General features: G+C 42.7%; 2 protein-coding genes across 2 annotated transcripts in view; both read right to left on the bottom strand.

The window, feature by feature from the left end:
- Positions 1-2,830: 2,830 nt before the first annotated feature.
- On the bottom strand, positions 2,831-13,729 carry lyrm2 (LYR motif containing 2). Its single transcript, XM_029141555.3, has 3 exons — positions 13,330-13,729; positions 4,583-4,723; positions 2,831-3,301 (listed from the first exon to the last, which is right to left on the bottom strand). Exons 1-3 carry the CDS (start codon positions 13,372-13,374, stop codon positions 3,221-3,223), a joined length of 267 nt encoding a protein of 88 aa, XP_028997388.1. The 5' UTR covers positions 13,375-13,729; the 3' UTR covers positions 2,831-3,220.
- Positions 13,730-14,316: 587 nt separating this feature from the next.
- mdn1 (midasin AAA ATPase 1) overlaps positions 14,317-21,084 on the bottom strand; it is a 93,712-nt gene continuing 86,944 nt past the window's right edge. The window contains exons 95-102 of the mRNA XM_029141553.3: positions 19,648-19,737; positions 18,550-18,665; positions 17,724-17,898; positions 17,144-17,217; positions 16,830-16,944; positions 16,044-16,110; positions 15,419-15,561; positions 14,317-15,343 (exon numbers count right to left, since the gene is read on the bottom strand). Coding sequence (XP_028997386.1) covers positions 15,158-15,343; positions 15,419-15,561; positions 16,044-16,110; positions 16,830-16,944; positions 17,144-17,217; positions 17,724-17,898; positions 18,550-18,665; positions 19,648-19,737 — 966 coding nt within the window. The 3' untranslated portion in view covers positions 14,317-15,157. The remainder of the gene's footprint in view (positions 15,344-15,418; positions 15,562-16,043; positions 16,111-16,829; positions 16,945-17,143; positions 17,218-17,723; positions 17,899-18,549; positions 18,666-19,647; positions 19,738-21,084) is intronic.

Below are 21,084 nucleotides of genomic sequence, written 5' to 3' on the forward strand. Positions count from 1 at the left end.
ATGTTGAGGCCGTTCCTGTCCCTGTCGGCCATGTTGAGGCCGTTCCTGTCCCTGTCGGCCATGGTGAGGCCGTTCCTGTCTCTGTCGGCCATGTTGAGGCCGTTCTAGTGCCCGTTCCTGTCAGCCATATTGAGGCCGTTCCTGTCGGCCATGTTGAGGCCGTTCCTGTCCCTGTTCCTGTTCCTGTCGGCCATGTTGCGGCCGTTCCTGTCGGCCATGTTGCGGCCGTCCCAGTTCCTGTTCCTGTCGGCCATGTTGCGGCCGTTCCTGTCGGCCATGTTGCGGCCGTCCCTGTTCCTGTTCCTGTCGGTCCTGTAGCGACCATTCCAGTCCCTGATCCCGTCGGCCACGTAGAGGTCGTCCTAGCCCCCGTTCCTGTCAGCCTCGGAGTAGCGGTTCCCGACGACCTCCAGGAGGAGGTCGCGCCAGCTGGAGTTGCTGCCGCGGTCCACGCCGACCTCCAGGAGGAGGTCGCGCCAGCTGGAGTTGCTGCCGCGGTTCCCGCCGACCTCCAGGAGGAGGCGGCGCCGGCTGCAGTTCCTGCCGCGGTTTCCGCCGACCTCCAGGAGGAGGTCGTACCCGCTGCAGCTCCTGCGGACCTCCAGGAGGAGGTCGCGCCCGCTGCAGCTCCTGCGAACCTCCAGGAGGAGGCCGCGCCCGCTGCAGCTCCTGCGGACCTCCAGGAGGAGGTCGCGCCCGCTGCAGCTCCTGCGGACCTCCAGGAGGAGGTCGCGCCGGTCGCAACTCCTGTTGCAGCTCCTGTCGACCCCCAGGAGGGGGTCGTCCCTGCCGCAGCTCCAGCTGCGGTTCCTGTCGACCTCCCTGCCGAGGTCGCTCCAGCCACTGTCGGCTCCTCGGAGGCCGCAGCTCCCGACGATCCCCAGGAGGGGGTCGCTCCTGCCGCAGCGCCTGCCGCAGCTCCCGCCACAGCTCCCGACGATCCCCAGGGGGGGTCGCTCCTGCCGCAGCGTCTGCTGCAGCCCCTGCCGGCCTCCAGGAGGAGGTCGGTCCAGCTCTGTCTTCTGCCGCCCTCCCGGAGGAGGTGGTCGGCCCGCTCCTGGTTCCTGTGTTCTTTGGGTGCAAAGTGTGCAGGTGCAGCTCCTGGTGGTCCAGCGCCGGCCGCGTTTGCAGCGATTCCGGTTGATCTGGCACAGATCGCATCTGCCTCAGCTCCTGGTGGTCCGGTCCCGGCCACGCTCGTCTCTGCTCAGGGTGGTCCGGTCTCGGCCACGCTCGTCTCAGCCCCTGGTGGTCCGGTCCTGGCCACGCTCGTCTCAGCTCCTGGCGGTCCGGTCCCGGCCACGCTCGTCTCAGCCCCTGGTGGTCCGATCCCGGCCACGCCCGTCTCCGCTCCTGGTGGTCTGGCGCCTGCAGAATCTGCATCGGTTCCTGGCGGCTCAGCTCCGGCCGCACCTGCATCGGTTCCTGGCGGCTCGGCTCCGGCCGCACCTGCATCGGTTCCTGGTGGTCCGGCCCCGGCCGCATCTGCATCGGTTCCTGGCGGCCTGGCTCCGGCCGCACCTGCATCGGTTCCTGGCAGCCCGGCTCCGGCCGCGTCTCCACGTCTGTCTTCATCTCTGGTTCCTGCCTCGTCTCTGTCTCGGCTGCCGGACTGGTGGCCTCGCCCTCGGCGCCTCCTGCTGCCTGGATGGCGCTGCCTCCTGCGGCGACGTCCGCCTCGACCCCTCAGTCTTCAGGATCAGCGTCCGCCTGGAGGACATCGCCGTTCGGGGTGGTCCCCGTGGACGCTGGCCCAGCTCAAGGGCACTAGGCGTGCCACCCTGCCTCAGCGGCGGCTGAGCAGGATCTCACCGCGTCTCCACCCGCCGTGAGGGCATTCCTGGACTCTGAGTTTTCCTGGTCGTGGACTTTGTTCTTGTCTCGTGGACATTCATGTTGTTTTCTTGATTGTGGGACTCGTTCTTGTTTTGTTTTTCAGGGGGGTCCTCTGGTCTGTCGTGTTCGGGCGTGTGCTTTGTTTTGTTGGGGGTTTCCGTTTTTGCCTTCCCCCGGTCCGCCCTCCGCCCGCCCTGTCGGTGTTCCATGCGGGTCGGTTTTTGGTTTGCGCCCTCCACCAGTCCTCCCTCCGCCCACCCTGCTCGGCTGTGGTTGGGGTTTCTTTTTGTGGTCGTCTAGAATCCGCCCTTGGGGGGGGGGGGGGGTACTGTCACAGTCTCTGGCTCTGTTCCTTGTTTTATTTTGGTTCCAGTTTCCATTTCCGGTTTTATTTTGGTAGCACTCCCGGGTTCTGTTTCTGTCCCTGCTTTACTTCCTGTTTACGTCTTGTCACAGCTGTCCTGGTCATTATCCACACCTGCACGTTATCAGTAATCAAGTCACTTTGTATTTAACCACCACCTGTTTCCCTAGCTCTTTGTCAGATCGTTGTTTTGTGTGTTCCTGTCATAGTCCCGTTCGTTGATCTAGTCCTGCCGTAAATCGTGTACCCTGTTTTGTTCGTTGACTCTGAGCCTGCCTTATCCCTGCCTGTCACGTCTGCCTTGATCATCTACGTTTGCCTGTTACCGACCTTGTTTGCCTGCCTGACCACAATTCTCCGCCTGACGACTTGGTACTGTATACCTGGCTTTCGTGTATGAACCTTGCCTGTCCCTGACGCTGTCTCTGCCTAACCTGGAATAAACCACCCTTTGATCACCGTCAACCTGTGTTACTCTGTGCCTTTGGGTCCTCATCCGAGCGTTCCTGACAAATAGAAGAAAACTGTAAATAAAAGTTCAAAGCAAAATTGTGATTGCATAACCATGAAAACTTCACAAACTTTTATTCTGTACTGGCATACTCTCTTGCAAGAATAAAACAAAAAGACTGTTTGTTCCCATCAACTTTATTATATTGGAGGTACTTTTGATTGTTGTAAAATCATTTTGGTGTCAGAAATAGCATGTCAGGGGAGTTCGCTCAAAGTGCTCATGCAGGTCACCCTGGACTGCAAATTTCAACTTCAGCTTCCTTGAGTTGAAAATGAAGGGCTAAAACCATATCCTCTGGGTTTGCACTTAGCCAAATAAAAGTATCTGGAGTCAAATCTAATTGTTATAAAATCTGACACAAGAAAATTAAAAAAAAAGTTTAGTAAAACAATGTACATGAAGTGATAAAATCCAAATCAGGGTTTCCTTAGTTACCAAAAAACAAAGAATATGTTTGCCACGAAGACCACAATGCTTTTGAAAAACCACTCCACAGAATGGATTTGTTAACCTTTGGCCAATGCCAAAGATTTCTGCAGCTCCTCCATGTGGTGTTTAGCTTGCGTGAACATGATACGGATTGCATCCTAAGGGTATTTTGAGAGAAAAAAGACAAAATATTACAATAAATCAGTCTTCCATTTTAAAAATTCACTAGTTTTTTCTTAAGCTTTCAATCACATATTAGAGCCTGGAATAATCAGCATCTATTGAAAAGTCATCAGAACTCCAGATATGATGGTGTATATTGCATATAGTGTATACTTGCATGTTACACTAATAACATGAATATTCAATTCAATTTTATTATTTTTTTTATTTATTTATTTTTTATTTTGTCAGGTAACTACATGGGTATACTGAATAACCAATAATAAGTCTGCATAGAATAAGTCTGCATACTGATGGAATTTAGGGAGCACTGACTTGAGATTTGCATGGTTGAAATCTCCAGTGACAATAAGCAGCCCATTGGGGTGTGTGTACTGCAGATTACTGATCTTTGCAGTTGACAGAGCGCCTCTTGCTGAGTGGAATATCCATAGCTAACATATCATAAGCTCCAGCCACGATGAGCACTCTGTGCTAAAAACTAGCACAGAGTTCTTACACCAGTTAGTGTTGATGTAAACACATAAGCCATAGACACGAGTCTTGCTGCACAAAGCTCCATTTCTGTCACCATGAAATGAGGCCTCTCCCAGCCTTCTGAATGGCGGCATCTGGAACTCTGTTGCTGAGCCATGTCTTAATGAAAACAAACGCACAGCAGTCCCTAGACTCATGCTGTGTAGTCTGCTGTAGTCGGATGTGATACAGTTTATTGTCCAGAAAGCAGATGTTCAATAAAATGATGGACAGAAAAGCTAGGGTTAGGTCTGACTTCCTCCTGCTTGCGGTGTTTCTGCTTCTGAGCTCTCTCCGAGGCTTGGCCACTCAGGCTGAATTAGTTTTACTGGGTAGTTCAGTTCCAAAAGTGTCTGGCGGTGGTAGATATGGACTCCGGTTTCACCAATGTCCATGTTCTGTGTAAAATGAAGCACGCTAACCCTAACCCCCATTTAGAGTAAGTGGCAATTTGAAGCTGCTGAATGTATACACACGTACACGCACACACAGCTGGATACCTTTAAGAAAGATGGCAGGTGGCTGCAGTGAAGGCCAAACTTACAAGGTCTAACTGCCAACTACCAAAGTCTCCTTAAACATTAATAATGATGATGATGAGAAGGTTAGTTTTCAGCTTAAGGATGTATTACCTTTTCCACAGTATCAGGCACAAGGTGACAAAACACTTTAATAAGCTGGATATTAAAAGAGATATTGTATGTGATAGAAAGACCTGAACATTGATAAAACTTCCTTACTTGATCTGTAGCATTCTTATTGCTCTTGAACGCCTCTCTTGCCCAGTCTCTGAGGTACTTCCTGTCAACCTCGTCAGGTATCTGCTGTATGGTCCTCAACGTGTTTCTGTAAAGTCCTAAAACCTTTTGCCTGTGTAAAAACTAAAAAGAACCAATTAGGTTACATCATAAATTATTTAAAACAGAGTAGATGAAAACAACACTCATTCATTTTTGATTCAGTTCATGAATACTACAGTATATGTTACTCTGACTCTACACATGCAGTAATACATATTTTATGACACATGTATTGTCCAATCAAAAGCAAAGTAAGTGGGTCCTTTTGTCTTTACACTTGCTAAAGTTAAGTAACGAATATCTATTACAATATACTACACAAGACTTGTGAATTCCATCTTCTTTCACTGGAACAAACCCTTTTTTGCAATATTTTGGTTACTGCAATCTTTCTTTACATCTGTCAGTAAAAATGCCAGGGTTTTTATTGTGTAGATTGTCATTGCACTTTGGAGAAACCAGATACAGTGTCCCCAAAATATATTAGTGTGTCATGCATTGTCCCCTTTTTTATTATAAAAATACTACAGTGACAGTGAGGAAGCCAATCAGTAACAATCTGACCGATTACTATCACAATGTTACAGTAAACAACGCTGTGCATCTGCGTGGTGTCATTATGTGCTTTAGGAAAAGGCTAATGTGTGAATTAGGATCACATGATCACAGTACAGACCCTAGCCATTTTGGTTGATGTTGTTTCTGGGATCTGCTGGAGCCACTCTCTCATTTTATATCTCTTGTTTGTCCACCACTATATTGGGTTGATTGGCCAGTTTATTAGTCTATATCTGGAAGTCCCACAGTATCAAGGCTCTGTCATTCTCAACCACCTTTAGATGTGTGTCCCATTTGGATTTTGGGACTTCTAGTCTGTACTCAGCACAGTTGTTCCTCCAGTGTTTCAGGAACAATTTTTGCACAGCCTGCACCTGGGGTCCTGCCTGGGATGGTAGATCCCAGTCTTTTTGATCTAGTGCTCACAGCCTTCTCCAGTACTGCTAGGATTAGTGCCTCCATGCTTTCTTTCAGTCCAGCTTTGTCCAGCCACTGGTAGAATTTGTCAATATCACCCACTTCTTCTATCTGTCGGTGGTACATACCATGCAGGGGTTTGTCCTTCCCTCTTCCTTCCCCTCCTCCTAAGGTTTCTGCTGCCTTAAGTATTCATGAAGCATGTCATCTGTTGGGGCCATCTTCCTGATGCAGTCATGGAGCTTAGTTGTTTCATCCTGGAGACTGGTTTTGCCACTTACTAATCATTAGCCTCCTTTGTTCCCCTTCCTTAATGGAGCTTAGGTGTTTCGTCCTGGATAGTGACTTTGACGCTCACTCACCCTCTGCCTTCTTCCTTCTGCCAGAGTCTAAGTGCTGGATTTGGGGTGAAACCCTCTATGCATTGTAACGAGCTTCCTTGTCTTCATGTTAGAGGCTTCCATTTTCTTATTTGGCCAGCTTATTATGCCAGCGGGGTACCTGATGACTGGGAGGGCATAAGTATTGATTGCCTGGACCTTCTTTTTCCCATTCAGCTGACTTCTCAGGACTTGCTTTACCCTTTGGAATACTACTTGTCATAGATCATGGGTTGGGTTGGGGTTTTTGTCATTTCTGGTTTTATTTCGAGATCCAGTTCCCATCAATTCTGTTAGTTCTGTTTTATTTCCTGTCGCTGTTCTGGACTCTTAAGATACACATCATGCCACTTCCTGTTTTTCATATTGTTGTTACTTACAGCTGTGATCAGTCCTGTTCAGTTTCAGCTGTATTCAATACTTCATTAGTTTGGTACCTACGCTCCACTTCAGTCTTGCTCCAGTTGCACCTGTTCAACTCTCCAGCGTTTATGTCCAGTAAGTCTTTGGTTTCCGTTTTGTGCCTGTACCTCGACCTTGCCTCTGCTGTGTCCCAGCCTGTGCTTCCCCTGGAGTTTTGGAATTCTGTCTTTGACCCTAGTCTGTTTGCGACTGTGTTTTGCCTCATCCCTGCCTGTACCTTCACTGGAGGGTTTTTGGGACCCTGAGCTTGCCTGTCGTCTGTACTGCTGTACTCATCAAAACTCCTCCACAAACTGAGACCAGTGTGTGCTGTGCGTTTGGGTCCTTCATCTTGCTGTTCCTGACACTCCTTAGTGTTTGCTCTTTTCCTTGCATCCTCTTCGTGTTAACCATTTGCCTGTGGGATTCCAAGGTATTTGTAGGTATCCTCCACATCTGCTATCTTGCCTTCCGGTAGTTCAACCCCTTAGTCCTGACTGTCCCTGGTGTCACTACTGGGTAATGCTCATGTATCGATCCATATACCACTCTACCAGGCACTTATGGAATCAGGTTAGCTTCTTCAGCCAACAGGCATGGCCCATGTCAGGGCCTGGTGCCGTCCACTTCTTCATACCTGAGGCCTTCTTTTGGATGTCATTGTGATGGTTACTAGATCTTGTTTGGGAAGGTTGTTTGTGGTCTGTTTTCCAGCCAGGTCAAGTCCACCAGCCACTTGGCATTGCTGTTATGTGATGCCAACTTTTCCTTATTATTGGTGTAGTAGCTCTCTTTTCATCTCTTGTCCATTAATGTCTTGTGTGATGTCTGAATTATTCTTATTCCAGCTTACCTGGAACAAGTTCACCTGGCGCCGACCTGGGCGACGTCTTTGAGAGATTGTATCTAATGAGAGTTTTTGTATATTTTAGAGTTTTATATCTTAGGCCTTGCCTAAGGGGATTTTGGTAAGTTAAACCACATCGCAATGAGATATGGTTTAATTTTTGGGGAGTAAGCAGATTCATCATTTCCGGAGATGAGCCCCACCACAGTGGTGTTTCCTGGAAAATGATGGTGTTGCTTGAGTGGATGGAGGTGCAGTCTTGTGTCTCATAATCCTTATGAACAGGTTGACTGTCTTGTAGATGATGCTGCAGCTTCTCTACGTACAATGTTAGACACAGTGGCTCCTCTGAAGAAGAAGACAGTGAATCAGAGGAGGTTAGCTCCGTGGTATAACTCAGACATCCGCAGTCTAAAGCAAAGGACTAGACAACTAGAAAGACAGTGGCGTTCCAACAAAATAAATGTAAACTGCATTGCATGGAAGGACAGTCTAATGAAATATAAAAAAGCACTTTGTGCTGCTAGAAAAAAATATTATTCCTCCCTAATTGAGGAAAACAAAAACAACCCCAGGTTTCTTTTCAGCACTGTAGCCAGGCTGACAAAGAGTCATAGCTGTATTGAGTCTACTATCCCCTTAAATCTCAGCAGCAATGACTTTATGAACTACTTTACTAATAAAATTATTATCATTAGAAAAAACATTCAGCAGCGACTTCTTCCAAATGACAGAAAGCACTGTCTAGATCCATTAACTTTAAATTTATTAAATCCTCTGTCTTACCTAGACAGCTTCTCCCCCATAACTCATATGGAGTTAACCTCAATAATCAACTCTTCCAAGTCGTCCACTTGTCTTTTAGATCCAATCCCAACCAGATTACTCAAAGAAGTTCTACCTTTAATCAGCTCATCCATATTAAATCAAATCAACCAATCTTTACAACTAGGCTATGTACCACAGGCTTTTAAGGTGGCTGTGGTCAAACCTCTATTGAAAAAACCAACCCTTGACCCTGGACAACTAGCCAACTATAGGCCCATTTCAAATTTACCCTTTATTTCCAAGATTCTGGAAAAAATCGTGGCTAAACAATTATCTGACCACCTTAGTGGGAATAACCTGTATGAAGATTTTCAGTCAGGATTTAGAAAACATCATAGCACAGAAACAGCTCTGGTTAGAGTCACTAATGATCTTCTATTAGCTTCGGACAATGGTCTAGTTTCTGTCCTTGTCCTGTTAGATCTTAGTGCTGCATTTGATACAATTGATCATCACATTCTATTACAGACACTAGAACATAGAATCGGGATTAATGGAACAGCACTGGGATGGTTTAAATCCTATTTGTTGAACAGATTCCAGTTTGTTCATGTTAATGATAAATTCTCCACACGCACAAGGATTAGCTATGGAGTTCCACAGGGTTCTGTGCTGGGTCCAATTCTGTTTAGCGTATACATGTCTCCTCTAGGTGAGATTATTAGAAAGCATTCTATTAATTTTCATTTTTACGCAGATGATACTCAGCTATACATGTCCTTGGAACCAAATGAAACAGATCAACTAGTCAAAATTCAGGGTTGTTTAAAAGACATCAAATCCTGGATGTCCCAAAACTTCCTTCAACTAAACTCAGATAAAACCGAGATTCTTATTGTTGGGCCTAAAAATCTGAGAGAGACACTATTGAGTCAGATAGCCACCCTGGATGGCATAACATTAGCTTCAGATTCTACTGTGAGGAACCTTGGTGTCATGTTTGACCAGGATCTCTCTTTTACATCATACATTAAACAAATCTCCAGAACCGCCTACTTCCACCTTAGAAATATAGTTAAAATCAGAAGCATCCTCTCTCAGAGCGATGCAGAGAAACTGATCCATGCATTTGTTACCTCTAGGCTGGACTACTGTAACTCCTTACTCATAGGATGTCCTAACAGCTCCTTAAAAAGCCTACAGCTCATTCAAAATGCTGCAGCCAGAGTTCTGACAGGACTTAGAAAGAGAGATCACATTTCTCCTACATTAGCTTCTCTGCACTAGCTGCCTGTAAAATGTAGGATAGAATTTAAAATTCTCCTACTCACATACAAAGTACTCAATGATAAGCTCCTTCTTATCTTAAAGACCTTATAGTTCCTTATGCTCCCAGCAGAACACTTCGTTCTCAGAGCGCTGGGCTACTTGCGGTTCCTAGAGTGTTTAAATGTAGAACAGGGGGCAGAGCTTTTTAGCTACCAAGCTCCTCTCCTCTGGAACCAGCTCCCTCTTCAGGTTCGAGAAGCTGACACACTCTCCACCTTTAAGATTAGGCTTAAAACCTTCCTTTTTGATAAAGCTTATAGTTAGAGATGGTTCAGGTCACTGGCAATTATTGTTAGTCACAGGAACCATCTCTTAGTTAAGCTGCAATAGACATAGACTGCTGGGGGACTTAATTTATACACTGAGCTCCTCTGTTTCCTTCTACCTCCTCTGTCCCATAACCTCCCATCATTGTCCCATGTTTAACTAACCTTGTCTCTTTCTGTCCAGTAGTTGTGCTTCTCTCCTCTCTCCCCCCCCACCCCCACTCTTTCTCCCTCTCTGTCCTCACCCACAGGTATCATTGGACTCAAAGTTTGGTGTCTGTGATGGGCAGCTGCGGATCCAACCATCCTGCCTGCATCCAGTCCCTGGTCCTACCATCCTGCCTGTGCTCTGTTGTTGCTTGTTGTTGCTTGTTGCTGTTGCTGTGCTTCTATCTCTCTATCCTCTCACCCCAACCGGTCGAAGGCAGATGGCCGCCCACATCCAGTCTGGTTCTGCTGGAGGTTTCTTCCTCGTTAGAGAGGGAGTTTTTCCTCTCCACTGTTGCTGTCAAATTAAATGCTTGCTGTATGTGGGATTTGTTGGGTTTAGTTGTGTGAGGTTTTAAACCTTACTTTGTAAAGTGCCTTGAAATAACTTTGTTGTGATTTGGCGCTATATAAATAAAATTGAATTGAATTGAAAATTGAATTGAATTGTGTAGAGCAGGGGCCTCAGCAAACTGTACTGAGGGTAAGGGGTGTGGACATATGGGACCCTACTCTAACCCTCTGAGGGTGGGCTGTCAGGAAGTGTCTTGACAAAGCGAAACCCACATGCACGGCAACGGAGACCAGCAGGTATGTACACAGTCTTTGTTTTTCACAGTGGGTTCCAGGCACAGGTACTGTACAGTACAGGCACAGACTCATGTAACAAGGTTCCATTTAAGGAGCAGGCAAACAGCAGTGTTGACAACAGGATAGTTTGGCTAAGGTACTAATGGACTGGGCTGGATCAAGGTCGAGGTACAGGCAGAGTTGTCAAAAAGAATAAGCTCAGCTAAGATACAAGAGGGCTAGGCCACGAACAAGCTCAGGAACTGGCAAGAACGGTAACTGGAACTACGGACGAAACAATGCTAGAAAGCGGAAGTAAATCAACCACAATATGGCGAGGTCTGAGGTGAGTACTGGATTTTAAATACCCGTCTTAAGTAAAGATTACCAACAGCTGATTTATATGTGACCAAAAGTAAGGCTTGCACTAGACATGGACTGAACAAAACCGAAAGTATTACAAAATAAAACAGGAAATGATAACAATGGCTACGGCAACAGGTAAAAACATGACAGAAGTTCAAAATCCAGAGGCATATGGAGCTGGAGAGTCAGAGGGAGTATGTGAGGGAGGATGATGTTAAAGGTGGAACTGAAATCCACACAGCATGTACTGTAGCTCACCGGCTGCTCCAAAACCGGTTTTAATATCTTACAATATTTTCACAGACCGGTCTTTACGGTGTATAACGTATGGTGTATATAAGAAAATAAAATAATACGACCGGGATAAAAGAATGGTAATTTATAACAAGAAACTTAATACCACTGAGCACTGTGTATGCAACTTTATTGCAGCTTCCTCATAACATCAAGTAACACGATGACTTGGTCTCCAAGTGGCAAAGCGCTTCAGAAGGCTTTACTACCCCGTTGGAGCCGGTGTTTAACTTGTGTCTAGATGCTTGTGTTGTCGAAACAGATGTAGCTAAAAGGAAATAGGGACTGAATAAGTCTGCTGTTAATTGTTATGCTTTTTTTCAGTAAACTATAAAATTTGCATTCTATCTTAAGAGTCTTGTTTGGGTTTAACAAGCTTCGCTTATTAAAAAAAATTGTATGACATTAGCAAAAAAAGAAGTTTTAATGGGATTCAATCCTGCTGCCAAATGAACCTAAAGTCACAGTCTCTACCATTGGGCCACTAAGAGGTCATTACAGACTTCATATCATAGGAAGTATCTAACATGTATGAATACACTCTTTGTGGACAGTGGAAACCAGATCAACTTGTGACCCATGTGTCTTGGTGTTATGTTAAATTTAACATTTTTTATAAAGATGTCTTAGCAGCCTTGTTTGTTGTCACTGCGTTGTCAGATCACATGATTAACTTGTCTTTTGTATTGTGTTTCAGTGAACAAATCATTGCCACTTTCAACGTTGAGCAGAAGGGCAAGAGCAGACATTTACTCATTCATACATCTAGAAGCAGTTGCGACACAGGTTGATAGACTGGTCACAGGTTAAATTGTGTGTTATGTTTTGGTGTCGTGGTGGCTCAGCTGGTAGAGCGCTGGCTTGGAGAGGTTCAAAGCCCACCAGAGCACCAAGTGTGTAAGACAACTGCACTGACTCCTCAGGTGCAGCACTATGGCAGCCCACTGCTTTCTGCAGAGGATGTGTTAAAATACAGAGAATAATTTCCTCAATGTGAGAATAAAGTTCAAATATTTTTATGTAAAAGAAAACATATGTGAACATTTTCAGGGCTTAATGTAAATTATACACAAGGTCTTGGAAAAGGAAGTCCACCTGTAAATATCAGTGATCAGAAAAAAATACCAAATCACTAAGACAACAGTTTTTGGCTTTACAAAAGACCATTTACATTTTCAACCTTAACATACAGACAGTGGTGTCCACCTTAGGATCAATAGACTCATAATAGTCACTGTTAGAACCAGATTGTCTGTCAACCTGTGACTGTCAACGTATAATGCATCTGATATTTCATCAATATAAACAGTATTTTCTGTGTGTGGAGACACACATTTACAGTTCAGGTACTGTAATATTTTTATTTTTCAGCCCAGTTTACAGCATCGTTTTGGAATAATTCATTTCCAAAGTTTCTTATACTAAAAAGCCTTGAAACCAATAGCTGAACTTTGATCTTTCATAAAATAAGTTCCTCAAATTAACGGTGTTCCACTAAGAACACAGTTTCTTCACAGTACTACTTACTACTGTGTAGTAGTAGTACTGTGAAGGAATGATGTTCTACTAATTTGAGAAACTCATTTTATTCAAAGTCAAGTTTTACAGTAGAGGCCAACTGCGTTTTTTACATTCTGTCAGTAAATATTTCCAAACATATACAGTAAATTCCATTATTTCTGAAATTATACAGTTTACTGTATGTTCTTCACTAAAGTGAGTCTCTCCGCTCTTTTTTTGCGATTGCAAGAATGTCACTGCAACAGCTGATTTGACTGGCTGTGTACGGTAGCTTGCACGCAGTTCCTTTCAGCGTCGAGCCGGAAAGACGCAGTGCGTCTCAAAATAAGCATGAACGTATCGGTCATTTAAAATTGATTGAATATTTAAAATTGGTTGTAAGGGGCTGGTTCGGCCGGTACGTAAAACACGTGACCGGGAAAAGCATCTTGTGAGTCGTTGGCGGATTTAGCGCAGAGATTCCGGTAAAATTTCAAAATAAAACATAATTCCGAATAACAAATAAAATGGGAATAATGTAAGTATAATTCTTTCGCAGACCGGTACCAACTGATCCACGGACCGATAGCGGTCCGGGGGCTGTGGGGCAGTAGTCTAACTGACTGTTTGACTTTAGGAGTGAGTGAGAAATACACCAGCTGTTTGGACGGTAGCTTGCACGCAGTTCCTTTCAGCGTCGAGCCGGAAAGACGCAGTGCGTCTCAAAATAAGCATGAACGTATCGGTCATTTAAAATTGAACTCCCATCATGTATAAATTTACCTGTTTTAAAGACAGAACCGTTGGTGGCAAACTCGCGGATGCCATCTCTGGAACAGTAACACTCGACTTGACGACTGCAAAAATGTCTTTAAAGCAAATTCGGCAGTGCCTCTAGTGGGGCGGAGAACCGTAGCCCACAGCGACATACTAGGTACCACCGCAGGTTCACCGGCGAGGTAACGCATCATCATACGGTGAGTGAAAGAAGGGTCTTGGCAAAGCTTACATCTACTCTGGACCATGACTTGTACCCACTACAGGACACACTGTCTGTCCTGGAGAGCAGCTTTAGTGGCAGACTGATCCACCCTTGCTGTATGAAAAGAGATTCCGTATATCCGTTCTCCCTGCTGCGATCAGACTCTACAATAAGCAATGCTAAATTTCTGTAAACCTGTGTTTTTCTTCTATGTTCACTCTTAATGCTGAGGTGTTGTAAGACTCAATTCTACCACTGTGGGACTAATAAAGGCATTTCTTTCCATATACAAATCTTTTACAGTGTGCTTTCAAAGCAAATAAGAGTTTTTCACTAAAACGCCCAAGCAAATGCTTTAAGGACCACCTATGAACTGCTCATTTTAACAAGAAGATTTTATAAAATCTGATGATGTAACAAGAGACACTATTTCACACAACACAATCAATTTCAGAAAGTAAAGCTTTACGTTGTTTTTTAAAGATACATGGAAGTATATTATTTAAATTATAATTTATGATCACAAATTTATAAATCCATTGGGAAATTTTCAGTTTGCATAACCAAAGAATTGCATGCCTGAGAGATATGTGTAGATGAAAGATGCTGAATATGGAAGTCCTGGGCTGGTGTAGTTACATGATCTGCGGTTGTGAAGCCAGTTAAATGTATTGCTATATTCTCTGAAACACCTGTGGAGATGGCTTTTTGGCTTCTGGTAGGTAAATCAATATTCAATTCATGGGCAACAACTCTGGTTGGGTGACAAAATGGGCAAAAAAACAGAGTTATGTTTAGAATTTTGTTCAGTGTACAATGATATAGGATAGTATTACAACTACAAATTCTGGTTTAATTATGGGAAAACCCTTTTCCCCACAAAAGTAAAACAAATCCTATACAATGTCTAATCAAAAGAAGAGTTAAAAACAAATTACACAACAAAGCCATATTGGGGATTTTGTGCAATTTCAAGTTACAAAGTTCACAGTTGTAAAATGTTAACAGAAGAATGCAATGAAGAACAAAATGCATGTGGTAAACATTTCACCAACTCCTGAGATACACAGTCACTATAAATTTAAGATCAAACTATCAGGTTGTTTTCAAACCACAACAAATGTGGTTTGTTGTGCCCGAGCACACGTCAAACATGTCCACAAGATTCAAATGTCCAAAAAAATTTAAATTAGCTGTGAGTACATAAAGTATATTATGAATCACTTCAGCTGCTGAATACGTCATAAAGTGAGATGTACTTCAATTTTCCTCACCAAGGCACATCTGAGCTTTTCTACTGTATATAACAACAGGCTACTAGATAAATTATTTAACATAATTACCATCCACAGAAAGACTTTATGGATATTGTATAACAGATTTTACATAGGTATCCATCCAAGTAAAAAAAACAAAAACAACTTTTTATCACTAAAACATACACATTATAGAATTAATTTTCCATTTAATTAAGGCAAAACAGCAAGGGATTCTAGAAATAATCAAAATTAAGAATAAAGGCACAAGTACAGCTTCAGATCTATTTATTATCAGTTCTGGTCAAGAACCAAGCAGGAGTTGCATTGTGTGACTGGATGTTAATCATTTTTCCTTTCAATGAGAAAATGTCTATTGATCTGCGATAGTAACAAGTTCAAACCATTGCCTCAGTGCATCACTTAAGGTCTCTGGCAAGGCGTTGACATCCCGCAGGATGACATAGAAAGGAAAGGGGAACTCTTCCATGTAGGAGCGGATTTCTGGCAGCTCCCCTTGACCTTTGAATATGGGTACTTTGATATCCAGGATGGAGTCCTGCAAAATAACCTGGGTTTAGCGATACTCTGCACACAATATACAAGACAAAACGTCACATTCTTCTTTACTTACCCGTGAGCTAGGGTTGTCAAGCACCATGAAAATGACAAAAATGTTTGCGCTGCATGCTGCCTGCACAGCTGTCACCAGCCGGTCCTTCCCCTCCAAGAAAAGCCCCCTACCATCAGAAACAATGACCAACAGCTGGGCGGTATCTGTTAACAACAGTGCAGTTTATAGTTTTTAAATGACACATCCTCACAAAAATATAGTACTAAATGTAACAGAGACGTCAGATGTTTGGGTTGTTGGGTAAAAAATACACTTGGGTTCACTGAAGGCTAAATAAACTAGCACAGTTCCAAGTTCTCACTGACTAATAAGCTAAACGAGGCAGTGAATCACAAACATGAAGGTTGAGTGGGTTTGATCTATGTTGATTGTAGAAACAAAAATCTAGAAAAAAAATGTGAGCTTGTTCTACAACATATTCTATACAAATTGTTTGTTAGTTGATATTTCAATTACAACATGAATTTGTAATTACAGCTGTATGTTAATGTAAATGGATGAATGAATGAAATTTACTTATTGTGTCAATAAAAACACTTGTGACTGTCTAGTGATCACCACATAGAACAATCACATCAGAGCACTAACAAGAAAGGGCAACGTAGCATCTAAGGTAAGTGATTACCTGAATTTATAGTTCCTGGAACCTGCTGTCTTGCTTCTAAAAACATTTTGGTTGATGTCTCCAAAAACTACAGAAAAAAGGAATGATGAATTGGAGAGAAAGTGTCAACATGAAAATGTGACATGCACATAAAATAACCACTCTCATGCCTTGGTTTAAGTGTCTTAGGTTTGTAAAACCTATTTTAATAATCTCTCCCCAATGTGATCACCCACTGGGACTTCATCAATTAAATAATCATCTTTCTAAAAAAAAAAAATAAATAAATAAATAATCATCTTTCTGACAGTATCAAGGGAGAAACGTTGACTTTGTAAAAAGAGAATGTACTGCATGGCATGGCTGATGTATTGGATTGAATTACACTGTACAAGTGTATTTAAAATGTGGCCACAGGAATGTATGTCATAAATGATTATTAGAATAACGTCTGTATCACAGAGTATCAGAGAGTATCACAGGGAGGTCATTTGACTAAAAAGTATCTGTTATACATTTTTTCTTAATGTAGTAAAAATATTTAAAAAAAAGAGCAATTATATTTATTAAAAAAAACAGAAGAATTGTAAGCAACAATGTCTTGTGTAATCCTCCCCATCCAGTTTCTCTTTAAGTTCAGTTTTCTCCTACCAGCCTTGAAGGAGAGCAAAATGTATCAGGTAGGAGTTAAAAGTTACCAACAGATTAAAGTTATCTGGGCAATATCAAAACATTTCCCTTATGACTAACAGTAAAGCCATTTCAACTACCAATTTAAACTTAAGCAATGTACAAGAACACTCAGACCTGTGCTATTTTGGTCTTCTTCTGCTGGAACTGACAAAGTCTGAGTATCCGAGCCCCTGATGCATCATTGAACGGGTGCTGGAAGGGATGAAGCAGCTGTACCTGCTCACCAAAACTGAACAATGAAAATACATTGAATATGTCAGCATGATGAATGTATATGTGGACAAAATGGCACATAGTATACAAGACCGGCAGCAAAAGAACAAAGCATTCAGTGCATTACAAACAGCACATTATATTTTTTGTTTCAGGCCTTAATATTTATCACAGTGTAGCAACAAACTATACTTCTTTCCAGTAAATGTTCTTACCTGCACACTGACACCTGTCCAACCTCCAGCAAAGTGAGAGCGTTAACGATCACCGACAGAGATTCAAATGCCAGCTTTACAACACACAGAAGACAGCAGATTAATTGCACTGAAGTCAAGTATGTGTTAATTATATTCATTCTCATATTATATATCAAACTGAACCTCAGTTCAGTATAACCCATTATTGTTTTATGACAAAATTGTGGGTAAATGCTGAATGCAAGCTACTGTACTATTGCTTGCTTTAAAATTGAAAATTGGTTTGAACTCAACACATTGATATCCAAAATTTTTCAAATAAGCAAACAACAAAAAAAGTAATTCATTCAAATCGCTTGAATTGTTACAATGAAGTACTGCAGACAAATTATTGGACATGAAATAGGCATAATAATAAAAACAGATTGCATAAAAGTTGCTGAGTATTAAAAAGTTCTTGCATTTAACTTCTAAATGTTAACCAAAATAAAAAAAAAAATTAAGAAGTAGTATAGAGGAGACTATGCGAAAAAGAGAGATGGCTTTAATCAGGTATATTTGCAGTCAAAATGTGCTTTTTCTAACAGGACTTTTTTACCTGTTTGGAGTGGTTGTCCACCATGCTAGAGGAGTCGTCCACAGCCAGACAGATGTTGTAGTCTCTCTTGCTAGGCTTGGTCCTCCTCAGCCAGATCTTGTCTTTACGAAACTGGCTGGCAATGTAGGGTATCACCTTTCTCATATTTAAACGCTTCCCTGTCTTGTAATCACCTCTGTGTGAAGCAAAAGATCAAATATGTTTCCTTATGTACAGGCAAAAAAAGAAAAAAAAGTAAAAAACCTGAGCCTGTTTGGATGAACACAGAGCTAATGTGATAGGGGGATTTGAAGAAAGACACAAACAAAGCTCTTAGTCTGTTTCTGTATTTAGTTTTTATAGCAGTCAGGCTTGAAAAGCTCAGCTCAGAAGTCGTAAAAATGGTAGCAATGTCAAAATAGCTTTGTTTGTCAGACGATTAAAACTACTGTATCTACCAGCCCAGCACACCACTCATCACGTGCAAGCACCTTGCATACTCAGGCCTTTTATTTCTCAGAAACACTTTAAGACAAGAGAATTAGTGATACACATATGCGAGAGGAACTTAAAGTACACTGCAACTAGCTACCTGCTGCCACCTACTGATAAGGAGGAGTATTACATGATTATGCCTCCAGGCGCTTAAATCGTTTTTTTTCTTTAGGTCAAATTGAATAACTTTGTACATCACACAGCACACCAGTGTACCACAGTACACTGCTTAAAAACTGTGTCCTACATGATAATACTAGAACTTACGCAGATTAATAAAGATCAACAGAGAAAACAATATCTCATAGAATGAACTCTAATTCATGCACCAACTATGTTGAATGGTACTGACTTGAGCTTTGTTGCCTGTGTGGGCTCCAGGATAAGACGGAGCTGCTCACACAGCTGCTGGGAGAGAGATGAAGTCAGAGTCTGATACTGATGCCACATTGAAATTGCCGCATTCTCCTGAAACGGAAACACAAACATACTTTTACATTCGAAATATGTATTGTGTATAACAGTCCGATCACTAATGCATTGTGCATGCATATTTACCTGTCATTTTTGGGATATCATTCAGGAATCAGTGCTTCATATTGTATAATATATTAAGTTATATAGCAACAATGACAGACAGATTTATGCGGGGCTGATGCACCAGACTGCATTAGTTCTATCTAAATAGTCAACTTAATGCTTATGTATGCAAGTTTGGACATAATATACAAAGGCAACCTCTGGATCAAACCAAGAAAACTGTAAAGTCGTAACCCTCCTAATACAGCTTCTCTATTGAGCAACAGAGCATCGGGTCGGACGTATGTTGTACATACAGTTACACTCTAACTGCAGGACACACACGCAGTAAGCTCTTCAGTGTCGGCTGATGGTGTTGCCATTTAATAAAGATCAGATAAAGATCATGAACAAAATGGTGGTAGTCAGAGATCTTAGCGTAAGCGGTCGACAATAAATATAAAGCTCCTGCCCCTGCGCTATCAGGTAACACTCCCCCCACACCCAGGGTAACCCTAAAAGGAAAACCCCACATGATCAAACAACCAAATCAAAACAACACATGATGCAACACATGCCCCTTACAGTAACCATAGAATATGGTGATGTTGTCAGAACTGTAGAATCTATTTGGAGGACTAGATGATCATTTACATCTGTCATTTTTGACTGTCATTTTTTAAAGTTTTAATAATCAGTGAATGTGATTAATCCTAAAGACAAATATTTAGTGAAACAGTAGTGGTACACAGCACAATATTGAGTAGAGTTTCAAATCAAGTGTGGTTTTCTAACAAAGTAAATATACTGTGCTTTATATTCTTACTGAACTACAACTGAGTATTTGATTAATATTTCAAAACATAGTTTGGGTCTATCACAGACTCAGGATTTTTATAAATATTATATAACAAACTCCCGGTCACCTCACCTCATCTGGAGTTCCTGGAGGTAGGTTGTGCCAGGCCTCCAGCTTTAGCTCCAACTCCCTCCGGATCTCCTCTGGATCTTTCTTCTCATTCTGAAAACAGAAACACAGATGATTCATTTTTTGAGAGCTATTCAATTTCAGCAATTTCCTTCTCATTCCCTAAACAAGAAATAATACAAGGGACAAGTGTTTGCAATAGGAAAAGTAACAATTAATATGTGAGTCTTTGTACTACAGTTACAGAGGGTACAGAACAAAATAATAAATAAAATCAGACAAACTCAGTTTTATGTATTTAAACAACTTTTATGTATTTAAAACATCTATGGTAAAAAATATGTCTAAATGTAGACCATAGGCCTTCTCCTGTTATCAGCTGTGGTAGTTTAAACAAGCCTTACATTAAAAGGAACTTTCCTGGAACAGTTCCTGGTAGTGCAACTAAAGCAAATAATAAGTTTGGCTTAAAAGGGCAAGTCAGATGGATACAAAAACATTTTTTCACGGGCTAGAAGAAGAGTGAAAATAAATTTTTAGAAGAATTAAAAAGTATTTAGTATAACACAGACTGGATCAAGTCATTCCAAACTCACCAAGATAGAACTGATCAAAGAGGCTACCAAGAGGCTCAAAGACAAAGTAAAATAGTTGTATTGTAAAAATGTATGGAGGTCTTGCTCATAGGGTGTTTTCGGTGAAGGTTGGTTTATTGTTTTGGTGTGTACATATCAAGGATTGCGTCTGCAGGTGCAGACCACCAGCTGGTGCTAGAATGCACCTCACCGAGCTAACGCAGAAGCACAGCCTGAGGATCGCCGCTGCTTCTCGCTTTTCCGTGGACGAGTGTGCGGTTGCTGTGTCTGTGCTGGTCGGTCCGCTCAGCCTAAAATCGGCTGCGAGGATGAACAGAGCGTGGTCATTTTTCTGGACAGTGTTGACAAAGTCCACAAATCAATTGAACATGGCATCGCCATCAACGGTGAATTCATTTCCATCTCTCCTTTTACGCAACCTGCTAAAAAGGTAACTGTGTCCAACGTCCCACCTTTCATCAGCGAAGACCTGTTGAGAACTATCCAGGCACGGAAAAAAAGTGTCTTCCATTAAAAAGTTGCCATCGGGCTGTAAACATCGGCTCAAAAGGGATGAGTATGATTATGTTCTGTTTATAACGCCAGAGACTATATAGTGCTTTGGATGTGGCAAAGAAGGACATTAAGTCAGAGCCTGCCCAGACAAAGCTGGGGGCAGTTTCCACTCGGCTGCAGGAGGCCGTGCAGCTGGCAGAGAGGATCAGCATGGAGGAGAGGATGGACGGGAGGACGGTGGAGAGGGTGCAGACGAAGGGGAGGAGGGTGGAGGAGGTGCAGACGGACGGTGGAGAGGGTGCAGACGGACGGGAGGACGGTGGGGGTGTGTAGAGACGGTGGAGAGGTG

Source organism: Betta splendens, chromosome 24 (genome assembly GCF_900634795.4).
Source record: "Betta splendens chromosome 24, fBetSpl5.4, whole genome shotgun sequence".
Lineage (NCBI taxonomy): Eukaryota > Metazoa > Chordata > Actinopteri > Anabantiformes > Osphronemidae > Betta > Betta splendens.

Excerpts from the sequence above, each read along its gene's own strand:
- lyrm2 (XM_029141555.3), bottom strand. The coding sequence starts at position 13,374 with ATGGCATCCGCGAGTTTGCCACCAACGGTTCTGTCTTTAAAACAG. Across the intron at positions 4,724-13,329 it reads CGGTTCTGTCTTTAAAACAG|TTTTTACACAGGCAAAAGGT; the intron begins GTAAATTTATAC and ends GGTTCTTTTTAG. Across the intron at positions 3,302-4,582 it reads ATAAGAATGCTACAGATCAA|GATGCAATCCGTATCATGTT; the intron begins GTAAGGAAGTTT and ends AAATACCCTTAG.